A 12,903-nucleotide genomic window follows, 5' to 3' on the forward strand; every position below is an offset into this window, starting at 1 on the left:
ATGCAAGTATCCATAGTCAAAAACAGGACAGATAATTTTTGATTGTACCTTGGATCTGTGTCAGCCAGTCAGGTTGATTATAATGCTCCGATGAGATAGTTAATGTGTTCAGAAAGACCAAGACAATAACAAGCCAATAAAATGTGACAGATTTTACTGCAGCTCTACATTTTCTTCGATTAAATCGATTCCAGCGACGCCAGCGTCGACTGAAAGTTCAAACAAAAACAAATTTATTATTATATGGAAAACACATATGAACTTAAGGAGGGATTCTTCTGTGTTCGAAACAGTGTAGGTATGTATGTGTGCGCAGGTGTATTTTCATAAATACGTGCACAACACTTAGTTGTATAAATTATTACTAGCTGCAGATTAGGGAGTGCCAATTTGTTATTCCTTTTTTTAGATTTCATTATAGATTTTAAAATGTAAACCACAACTTCTGGAGACTCTAATTGCCTGTGACATAATTAGATTAAGCTGCATTTAGTATTTCACTGAGTAATGAGATATATCTGTCTTCCCAGGTCCCGTACATTTAAGAGCAGTTGAAGAAAAGCCAATGAAGCAACTTAGAATTCAAACTACATTTAGTCTGAAAATGTAGGCTTTGAGTTAAACCACAGGCACAATTCTGGCAGGATTAAATGAGGCAGGAACGCTGCAGTCAACTTTTAGAAATATACCCTATGTTAGAAATCTCAGTCAGCAGCCCCTGATTTTTACTTTACATGTCTACATATTTTTCCTTTATTTTTCCTTTACATTTCTACTAATGTGTCTTGAAATGGGGAAATGGCAAAGTGGGCAAATATTTGTGAAATGAGTAAGAGTGACAATGAAGGACAAGTAATCAGGCCTTATCTACATATAAGCTGCATTCACAAGTGAGGGTATTGGCTTAGCTTTGGACTCATAAAACTAGATTTAATTTCTCGGCTTCACTTCTGGGAGCTTTAGTAAACGAACTAGTCTCCCTGGGTTGCGTCTCCATTTGTGAAACTGGGCCATAGGAAGAGAAGGATTAGGAAGCACTTAATATTACCTAAAAGGGAGGCATATGAAATTCTCATACCCAGAACTACAGCTGTGGACTCAGATAATAAATTTTAGGAACCGACAACTGCTTCATCTAAAATTCAAGGGACACTGCAGGAACAGACTCTAATGGAAGCTTGACCTAGCCTTAAAATAGCAAAGAACTGAGAAAAGTGTACATGTATAAGCTTCTTCCTCTATAGTTTCACTGCCAAGCCAGTATAGCATAAATCTGTTATGATGGAAAGGGGTGGTCTGCTCTCATTGTTCTGCTCTCTCCTTTCTCTTTTGCCAAAACTAGCCCTAATGAAGTGATCCAGACCTAAGAATTGACTGGTGGAAACCTATTTCTTTTTTTCTGGGTTGATTTTAGCTGGTCAGTTCTCTGATCCAATTCATTATATTGCCACATCACAGAAAGAGCAGGAAGAATGAGTGGCCAAAACAGGGGAAAGGCACTGCAGCATATCTGGCAGTATGTCAAACATGGAACTGCGTCTTTTGAAAACCGTTACAAATAACTAGGTGAATTCCTTAATATTTTTAGTGTCTGAATTAGCAGGTATTGTATTTAGCATGTATAAAATCAGAAATGGTTTAAATTTGCCTCAGAAAATAGAAGCAATATGCAATAACATCCTCATAAAAATAACTGAGCTTGGCATTGTATTCAAGGATTAATTGAGTCTTCCTTATGCACCTTAAATTTGTACTTGTAGTAATGGAGATTAATACTGGGTTCAGACAAGCCTGTGCAGTATTCTAACCATATAAAGCAAAAATATCCTGTCCTGACCTAAAGCAACACGGTATTCAAGAACATTTTTATCTCATCAGTCCCCTCCTAAACAGTGCTATGTCCATGGCCATCATCAGGATAGCTCACTGCCTGCTTAAGTAAAACAGCCCTTTCTTGACACTTACAGAACATCCTATCGTTGAAGTATATGCATATATGAAAATGCTGCCAAAGGTTGTGCAATGGCACTCACAAGTAAAAAAGTGTATGAATAATATAAGCATATGTAAAAAGCCTACAGAAATAAAGCAAAAAATCAAAAAGGCAAACAGGAGTAATTTTCTACCTTTATTAGATTGGTAAAAGTAAAGAAATATATATTAAGTAGCAGACTGAAGTAGATGGCCTGTTGTGCCAGGAAAACCTGTGGCTATATAAAATAGGAAAGCAAATTACACTGTTTTCACTCAATAGTTTTCTATTTTTTAGTAACCATCCCTCCTAATTCTAACAAATAGCATAACTTTTTTCTGGAAGAATGAAAAGTACCCTTTTATTTTGAAGAGAAATTCAATTTTCATAAATTTCCAATTATATAATATTGCTTTCATAAAATCATCAAGCTTTGTTCACAAGATGTAGCAGTTGAATAAATATTAAAATCACAGAGGACACTTATAGTTGACATAGTTATAACAAGCCAAATTATTCACTGCTCTTGTTCTCATTAATTTATCATTTTTTTCTTCATAACTATTTACAAGCAAAACATTATTCTTACAAACGTGTTCCCAATTTCATTTTTATTCATTCAGGTATTCATGTTTAGGTGGCCCTTTAGGCCTCAGTCTTAAATTTGAATCCACACATGGGAAATCCAGCCTTGCACTGAGTCTGACTGAACTCAGTGTCAGTCAGTCATGCAGAATCTATGAGGTTTAGTTTGTTTACTTGCTATTCATGTGTATTTGTGTATTGCTACTAGACCTACACAAGGGTAGGAACATTCATTTTCAGATTATTTTGTATCAGCAGCCTTTCATTAGAACATGGTATCTTTCCAAACTGGACTTTCTGTTTAGAACCGCACACATAATTCCCGTATCTGTGAAACTGTCATGCCTCATACTTCCACCAGTGAGCTCACAGAGGAGTAAATATTAATCCCCAAGATTAATTCTTCTGTAATTGCAGGTACTAACATCTGTGCAGAGACCCTAGACTTCACTACTCTTATTTACAAAACACGGGACAGAAGAATTGCACCAGAGCACTCATTATTATGCGAAAATAGAAGCCTTTAAAATAATTTTTCCATTCCTCATTTTTGTATTTACAGGATTCACAGCACAGTACCAGCTTTTTAGCATGCCTTGAAGGTTAATGTGATCATATAATCATACTGACAAATGAGGAAGCGAATTCCTAAAAGGAGGGATCTTCACAGAGGACAACATGCACAGATCTTTTCAAACAGCAGATCCCCGTCTTCCTCTAATCATAGCTCTGTTGCTTCCATATGAGGAGAAAAAACAGTTGTTCTAGTATCAAAACATTTCAAATTCCACCTGGAAGATTACATATATGTAACACAGATCATATTTACCCATATATATCCTAGCATAATGTGTGGATGATATACACCCTCACTTAATAATCCGGCAGATAATTGCTGTATCTTGCTAGAATGTAGTTCCCTTGACCACGTACCCATCTGATTGTCTAGAAACATATTCCAAGGATTAACTTCTTTTTTCACTGTGGTACAGCAGGTAGGCTACCTTGCAATAAAAAGCATTTTCTATTTTGATCCAAAGGCCAAGATGTTTATGGGCAAACCAATATGCTTGATAAACTATGTCCTGGTTTACTTTGTCCTGAAACACAGCATACTGCCATTGCAGAATAACATTCCTGAAGCTGGAGTGAGGATCAGGCCAGAAAAGTGAGAATTAGACCAAGATTTAGCATTTGGCTTAGAATGTGCTAAGACATCCCTGACAGCTGAACACATAATCTAGGGCTTTGCTGCAGAACTGAGAGTTTCTATATTTTAGGTAAACAGAGTGTTTTAGAAACTAGTGACTCCAACAAAAAGCACCAAATCTACATTCCTCTGACATATCAGAAAAATGGATTTTGTAAATATGAGATGTATCCAGAAGCAATGGGATGAGAACTGTGAGGCTGCAGGTCCTTATAGAGACAGAACAAATACACTCTATTCTTCTGATGTTGCAAAGCCAGCAGCTCTTCAAAGTGCTTTTTCTCTCTGATAACAGATTTTGCCAGCTGTCTTTGGGGATCTGGGACATGGTGCAAGCCACATCTGTTTGGAAGACAATGGCACAGCTATGATTTTGAGCTCAAAATGACTCCCCACTTGGATGCATCAAGTTAAAAGGGACAGATCTTTCTCCAGCACTACAAGTAAAGACATGAAAGTTGAAGAGGGAATTACCATTACCAAATTCAGCTTAAAAAGTTTAAGTATGGCTGAAGACCCCAAGCAGCTGCAGACCCCTGCAGCACTTCCAAATGAGAGACACCAACATCCCACTGCCAAATGCCCCAACTTCTGTGAATAGATGCAGCAATACATGTATGAATGAACTTCTGTGTGACTTGTGTTTTTTAATGCCACAAGAACAGGTTCTGATCAAAGAGCTCATGCAAAAGACATTAAGACAGCAGCAGAATGTAGACAGCTGGAGATACTTTGGTGGCTTCCTGGCTTACAAATAAGTTTTCTTTCGAATTGATGTGTTGATTAAGAACAATGGCGGTAGAGATGGATAGCACTGACTTCTTCTTACTCACTGCTTGGACATTAAAAACATCAGGTTTGGGTAGAAATTTTCCTTTCTCAAAGATGATGCAGCAGCTTTCATTTAACAGAGCTTATGGAGTTCTCTTTTTCCTTAAAATATGAATAATGAGCATGGTTCAGAACATAGACATTACACTGCTTTCTCTGTAATGCTTCTATGAGTCCCCACTGCAAACAGACCAAACCTGGAGAATGTAGTATAATGGCAGTCTATTGCACTGCCTGGTATCTGAAGTTGCATGTGACCACTTCATATTCAAATTTCTCCTTTAAAACCAGCATGAGTAGGCTTCATAGCAATAAATAGTATGCTGTAAGGTTGATTGGAGACAAATCTCATGATTCAAAATAATCACAGTTGTTAGGGATTCTCAGTTAATGAAATACTAAACAAATTGTTCCATTTGTTCTATTGTTATGGTAACTGGAACAATGGCAAGAGAAATTACAGACCATTAGCACAATGAATCACTTCTCTTTATTAAGCTGAAAGCAGCCTCATCTCTCATAATTCTCACCAAGGATTAAGCTCAAACGTCCACATGGACATAACTGGTCCATTCAATTGGTGTAGCTAAGGCCAGTTTCTGCAGCAGAAAGCATAAAAGAAATGGTACAGCTACTACGACTAATGATGAAACTTATAAAAAGTTAGTTGTGTATTCCCTACCACCCTAAATGGCCAGATGTTCATTGGCCACAGTCTTCAGCAGAGTAAGGCACCAGCTTGCTGGCTGAAAGGGATGACAAAATAAAGCTTGATCATAGCATCACATTAAAAAACTCAATGTAGAAAAGCACTGTTAAAGTTAACTGTTGCCTGGGAGTTCTTCTTCAAAAAATAAAGAAGACTATTCAGAAGGAACACAAGTCCACTCCAACTGCTTGCAACTGGTCAGCGCTGGTAGGTCATTAGAGCTAGTAAAGCTAGTAGAATAAACCTGGGTATGCTATTCCTCTTCATTGCTGCAAGGAGAATACACTGCTGTTACGAATTAATTACTTGCTATACATCCAACACTGAAATTAGTTTTATTAGGGTCAAAAAATTGGAATGATTCCAGCTATTGCCAAAACTTCTGATGCCAGATATTGGCAAATCTTCCTGACTGTCCCTTTATTTTTACTGAAAGTTTCTCTGAAAAATATTTATTCTGTGTGCTGTCTGCAACTGTAAGAGTGTCTTTACCCTCTGTGATTCACTAAGTCTACCCCTTGACCACTTACCTCAAATCACATAGCTTTTTTCTTTTTTTTTTTGTTCCTTCATGGAGTAACCTAACCTTTTTAAACAGAAAAGGGTTTCTCTTCTGCATTTGCAATTATCCTTTCTAATTACTAATTATATGTCCTGTAAGACTGGAAAATAAAATCAAAATAAAGAATCCTATTAGTTTGGTACTGGCACATCCAGTGTCTAAAATATCAGGACTTAATCTTCTTAATTTTGCTTATAACACTTCCCTTCTGCAATCATATTTGAAAATAGAAGCTCATATTCCCAAATGCTCCTATTAAATGAAGAAAGCACCACAAATATCAGCAAAGCAAATCAGAGAGTTTGATTTCCAAGAGTGTCCATGGACACTTCTGTATTCACCAGTAACTGTCAGGAAGAATTTTCACAGAGTAAAATCTAAAATACAGTAATTAAAGAATAATTACATGACATCATCATCATATGTAAATAGTCACAAGGAAAAAAGTGATGAAGAGAGGGGAAAATACTGACCTGAACTTGGATTTTGAGATGGTTTGACTAGAAGAAAAGGAAAACACATTCTTAAGGATGTAGAAAAAACAATTAACACAAATTTGTTCTCTTTAAAACTTTGCAAATCAATACATTGGAATTACATATACATAAAAACAAGCTTTTAACAAAATGCATCATGAATGCTGAATTCTATTGTCTCTTATTTATCTTCTGAAATAGCATTCCTAAAGTTTTACAAATTTTCTAAGTGAAAGAAAGGAAATCATCTTTACAACTAAGTAAATAAACTGTGCATATAGAAGCTACTTAGAAGTCATGGAAATCTGAGCAAATAAATAGCAAATGCCATGGGATATAGAAATACTCCCATACATTCAGTTATTGCCTAAAAACCACATGTTCTCTAGATCATGCACAATTTAACAGAAAATGTTTCTTTTACATGTCATAGGGCACTTCTTATTATTTGTACAATAATTGTATTTTAGAATATAAATTATAAATTATAAGCTAGCAATGTGCCCTTGTGGCCAAGAAGGCCAATGGTATCCTGGGATGCATTAAAACGAGTGTGGCCAGCAGATCGAGAGAGGTTATCCTCCCCCTCTACTCTGCCCTAGTGAGACCGCATTTGGAGTACTGTGTCCAGTTTTGGGCCCCCCAGTTTAAGAAGGATGTGGAACCCCTTGAGCAAGTCCAGCAGAGAGCTACCAAGACGATCAGGGGACTGGAGCATCTCCCATATGAAGAAAGGCTGAGAGGCTTGGGTTTGTTCAGCCTGGAGAAGAGAAGACTGAGGGGGGATCTCATCAATACCTATAAATATCTAAAGGGTGGGTGTCAGGATGATGGGGTCAGACTCTCTTCAGTGGTGCCCAACGACAGGACAAGGGGTGATGGGCACAAGGTGGAACACAGGAAGTTCACCCGAATATGAGGAAAAAACTTCTTTCCTGTGAGGGTGACAGAGCAGTGGAACAGGCTGCCCAGGGAGGTTGTGGAGTCTCCTTCCCTGGAGACGTTCAAAACCCACCTGGACGCGTTCCTGTGCCCCCTGCTCTAGGTGTGCCTGCTCAAGCAGGGGGGCTGCACAGGAGACTCTCTGGAGGTCCCTTCCAACCCCTACCATTCTGTGATTCTGTGATTTTATAAAAGCTTTCAGGAAAACATGACTCCACTGGAAGTTTAGTTGAATTGTTTTATATCTTCTTGAGAATTTTAGGAGTGCTTTAATGCTGTAATAATTGGTATAATATTGAACTACCGAAAGGCAAAAAAAAAACAAACCCAATTGTCATATAAAGCTTGACTATTCAAAAGCTACATACACAATGGGACAAGGCTGATTCTTCTAAATTTTGAGAAGATGAGGGTGAGTACTTGAAAACAGTCTGTGTACTCACCATAAACTCCCACAGCATGCTGGGTTCTCTCCTTCTCCACTCACATTCTCTGTGTTCACTGATTCAGTTTCACTGGTGGGCATGCTTGCTGTTAGGAGACAGAAATTGCTTTAGATTGATAGCCAAGCAAGGCATTACACAGAATGTGATCTCCTGTTCTACTGCAAGACTGCCTCCACTTTTTGCAGGCCTAATGAGAGCTTGAAAGATCTGAGGAATAGCAGATGAAGGTAGACACTTCATCAGTCCTCCTCATAACAGAAGAAAGCACACAGAATTCCATAGTGTATTGTAGCTTTTTTTGTTTCTTCTCAATGATTCCACATAACTGTTTACACACTACCAAATACAATGTAGAGGAGTTTGGTAAGAAGGAGCATGCTACTCCTAGTAAAGAAATTAACCTGAGCTAGATTTTGTGACCCTTCATTTTAAGAAGTGTTCTGTTAACATTTGGGAGGTGGCTATCAGTTTAAGTGTTGCTAATGTCCTTTTATACTTGCCTTATGAATTATCAAAGCAAGATGCTAGAAAGTAATTGTGCCTGCAAATACCGTATGAGCAGACAGGAAGGAACACTGGGAATCACAGAACGTGTACCACAAAGGATGATAAGAATTACTACTAATAAAAAGGGGATTATTACATTTGGTACACAGTGAATTACTGTACATATAGCAGATCATTACTGAATAGTTAGCAACCGTAGCTAACTTTTTTTAGACAATACTTATTTGCAAACTGGTCATCACCATTTATCTTCAAATCAACTGAAATATAGAGGGAGGAAAACATATGTCAAAAGGTGTTAGGAAATGATGAACAGCCAAAGTTCATGAGATTTAAAAATAACTATCACACCCTAAAACCCCTGTCCATCTCCATTGTGGATGGGAAAGAAACTGAATAAAACACAAATTACAGAAACAAAACCATCAGTAACAAGAGGAGATACAGTAAAAGTTTGATATGTTTTGTTAGATTCTACATTAAAAGTATTATAGATATATAGTAAATATTATCATCATAGTGTTCTAAGCTTACACTATGATCCATTATAAAGCTTGCAAAATACTTTTATTAATTTCTTCACACCTGAATTTAAAATACATTTTTTATCTGGTTTACCTGACTTTTTGAAAAAGAAAACCTGTGCTTCAACAAGAACAGTCACAAACAAAGACAGTTCAGTAAAAATCTAAAAAGATTAAAGACTATGCTTTAGGGAGGTAGAGCACTGCAGCACCAGTCTATTTCAGACATGCACTTAAAACAGCAGAACTGCATGCATGAGTGTCTACATGCTAAAGATGTATATGCGTTTGTTATAGAAAATGCATACAATATGTGCTTTCAAAAGCTAACACATCAAATGCAGTATTGGTACACAAGAAAGTTCAACTGCAAATCAGAACATGTTTTACCATGTTTATTGGAAGAACGGCCAAAGCAACTAAGTCTGCTTTTCTTCTTTTCTTCCATTAAGTCAGCCAATGTAACCCCTTCGTGTTAAGTACATGTAATCCCAGCATTTACACAGTAGATGGCAGCAGTTGCAACGCAAAGAATAAAAATGTGTCCATATATACAACACAAGCAACGTTAGGCAAAACAAATTGAAATTACCAGCAGCATAACTAATTGGACCAAAATCCCCCACCTCTCACTGATTTTTGCATTTTGAGGTAAATTCGCAGTGCTTTGAGGTCAATTGGTGGTTTTCATTGACTTCAGGGTAACTAGCTATTAGTTCACAATAGAGACTTATGGTTTTTACTAAAGGGATATTTACAATTCTAATAGTTAAAAGGTATTCCATTATTCAACAGCACTGAATACCTGCTCACTATCAGCCAGAGATGTACGGATAAAGGAGGTTCCAATACAAATGACTTAATGAATTCTCTGGTTAGAAATTTTTAAATGCTGGGGTTGCAAGAACCTAAACTATGTTTTTAAGGATTATGTAAGAAGCTATTAATCACTGATTTAACTGCCTTTGAAATCTGTACCTTTTCCTGCCATAGAGAGGAGATCTGTATCTTAAACCCAGAGCTCTTCCACATCGTTGAAGAGCATTATGGTGATCTTCTATCACCATAAATCATCAGTAATCTTGATCAGCCAGAGGTTTAGGTATTCCAAGTAGGGATGTAGCTGCCTAGAAGCCTGCAAAAGATTATTCTGCCTATCTTGGGACCCAGCCCTACTTTATGCTTCACGGACAGTGCTAGAAACACATCCCCAGTATATTTGGACTAGATTTATTTCCTAAGCTTACTACTCAAGTTCATTAACCTGGTGGTAACTAACTAAATTTCACCTGACTCCCAAACAGGTAGCTCATTATCATAACTGTGCTCCTAACCCAAATGCTTCCCATGGAGTAACTGGATAGATAGCCTGTGCTGTCTCTCATCATACCTCCCCATGCAATGCGGCATGCAGCAGAGCATGTCTTGAATGCAAGGAGGTAGGAGCAATTCAGCAGCCCTTCCTGCTTTACACCCTGTTGCAGCTGATATTAAAAATTAAATTCCAAGCCACACATTTAAGCAGATGTGTACAAACCCAGAGGAGTGCTAGGAGATTGCCTATTGACTGGAAATTTCCACTCAAAATACATAGGCATGCCTGAAATTAAATTATTGGAATTTATTTTAAAGTTCTTTTAACTACTTTCCTTCTCCTGCTTTTACTCCACAAGTCTTCCTCCAACTCTTAACTTAACCTGAAAATATGTCTAAGTTAACAGTTTAGAGCCAAAAGCTCTCTCAAACTCAACAATTATGCAAACATGTATTTTTGATTTATGAAAGACCTATATGCCTAGAAGCAGCTTAATGAATGCTGGAGCAAATGGTTCTTTTGCAGCGTGTTAACAAACATCCAATTTGAACAGGATGCAAAAAGTTTCTGGGATTTCACCTGCAGACTTTTAAACCAAGTCCATCAGCACCATAGCCAAAAGCATGGTTGTCCAATGCTCTGTGCAAATTTGGCATCACCCACAATTCTGCATGGCAGTCTTGTACAAAGTGTATTTACTCCATAAGACATGCAATCTTTTACTTCTCAGTCTTAGGATTTTATACTGATACTCAAACCCACAGTTGATGTATTCCTTCCACACAACATTAGTAGCAATAATTAAATATAGTGAACTCTCCAGCTTTTTTGCTCTGCTCTAGATAAAAACTCTGCTTGTGCTACAGATTTTCATATAGACATAAATTATTCCTTTCTGGGTGATGCTGGCATGAATATCGACCCGCAAGTTCCTTTCCAGCGTCTCATAAATTCATCTTGTTTCCTTCTACTCAGTAGCATAGATTCATACCCTGCTTTTATGGTGAACTAAAGGACTAATAAAATTTTGAAACTCAAAACTATGAAGATTTTTAAAAACTTAACTACATGCAATACAGAGATAAGTTTAAAAACAGATACCTCAATATCAAACCACGTAATTTTCACTATTTTACTACTTCTGAAAAGTACTATGGTTTAAAAGAACCGTTCACAATAAATTAGCAGCACTAGAAGAAAAAGCACAGTAACAATGTATTATTTCAACACAGAAAATAATATTCTGAGTTGTAGATGCATTTTCTTATATATACTCAATGGTATCTAAATAAATAAATAGCATGGCTTTCCAGAGTATCACAGGAATAATAAGGTGCTATTTAGCATCAGTGTGTGCATATATATTGAAATTTGGTCTCTAATTTTACATTTAGTATTAAATCATAAACCACATCCTGAATCCATGTTCTCATTTACATACAGCAGTAAAAGTTCTCATGAAAATTTTAACTGCTACTATGTAAACATGGCTAAAAGGGTAAAATAACCTAAATTATTACATTAAAATACTGCTGTTACTCCAAATTTCGGACAGAGGGAAATCAATTGTAACTTTTACAGTTGTTGCAATATCATGAAACTAACTTGTTCCTTTACATTAGGACTCAGGGCAGAAGCACTAGAGGGACACTAAAGCATAAATTACCTTGCCATAATAGACTACACACTAGTGTTGAATAAATACATTTTAAGTAAGGGATAATTATATTTCTTAGTGTCAAACAAAAATCCCACAAGATTTCATTTATTTCACACAGTTAATAATAAATCTTGTAAAAAAAGATTTTATATCGTTTTTTTGAATAACAGAAAGAAAGATCCAGAATGTGATTTCCCTACTTCAAAACTCAAAAAAATCCTCACTATTAGCACAGGGTTATTTCTTGACATTAGTTTTGGCCATATTTTTTAAGCTTTTCATATTATTATTTCTATTGCATGCATACAGACAAACATATTCTTCTTGACTCGGGATTTACAATGATACTTAGTGGCATGTAGCTTGTATGCACTAACTTTTACGGACCACAAACAGACCAAAGTTTTTAAGTCTCAGTAGTGACTGAGTGCAGACAATGATTTGTAAATGGACAGCTCAGAGAAGAATTTTATTGTAAGATACTGGATTGTCTTCCATGACTATGTATCAATATATTAACAGACATGATTACTCTGCTAACAAACACTTCTGCAAACTGGAAATCCAAAAGCAATATCAGATTGCCTGCATTCACCCCAGTGTAACACCCTTATAAAAGCAAACTGTCCCGCACAGTCGTAGTACAGAGTAAAAAACACGTACTGTTCCGCTTGCCTTCTTCATCAACCTCTTCATCATTCTCAGGGTCAATGTCTTCTGCCTGTGTAATCCAGTCTAAATATCCCTTCAGATCTTCTTCAAGCTGCTGTTTTTCACGTAGTTTCTGAAAGTCCCCTCGGGCCTTGGCTTTTTCTCTTTCCTTGGAAAATTCTCTATCAAATTCAGATAAAGCAGAAAAAAATACTGATTTTCAAAGTCCCAGGCATTTTGACCTAGGTCTAGACACTGCAGAATAACATACTGACATAGCAAACGAACTGAATAAACTACACCGAATATTTGAAAGCTTCTTTGAAAACAAGGTAGTGGTGCAAAGAAGTCATGGCCAATCCCTACCACACTACATCAAAACTTATGGAGCTTTTATGATTTAATTGAAACTTAAGCAGTATTCTTGACTCTTCCCATACCAGAAAAGTCATCCCCCCGCCATTTAGTTATGTGCTCTTCTATTCAGATTTTAAAACCGGTTTTATCTAAAGG

General features: G+C 36.8%; 1 protein-coding gene across 3 annotated transcripts in view; it reads right to left on the bottom strand.

Annotated features, from left to right (window-relative positions):
* Positions 1-12,903, bottom strand: part of CACNA1D (calcium voltage-gated channel subunit alpha1 D) — a 198,457-nt gene that overhangs the window by 82,243 nt on the left and 103,311 nt on the right. For all 3 annotated transcript variants that reach the window (XM_064453890.1, XM_064453889.1, XM_064453888.1), the window contains exons 9-12: positions 12,403-12,572; positions 7,731-7,818; positions 6,343-6,369; positions 49-209 (exon numbers count right to left, since the gene is read on the bottom strand). In XM_064453890.1, the coding sequence (XP_064309960.1) occupies positions 49-209; positions 6,343-6,369; positions 7,731-7,818; positions 12,403-12,572 (446 nt within the window). The remainder of the gene's footprint in view (positions 1-48; positions 210-6,342; positions 6,370-7,730; positions 7,819-12,402; positions 12,573-12,903) is intronic.

The sequence above is a fragment of the Phalacrocorax carbo genome, chromosome 6 (genome assembly GCF_963921805.1).
Source record: "Phalacrocorax carbo chromosome 6, bPhaCar2.1, whole genome shotgun sequence".
Classification (NCBI taxonomy): domain Eukaryota; kingdom Metazoa; phylum Chordata; class Aves; order Suliformes; family Phalacrocoracidae; genus Phalacrocorax; species Phalacrocorax carbo.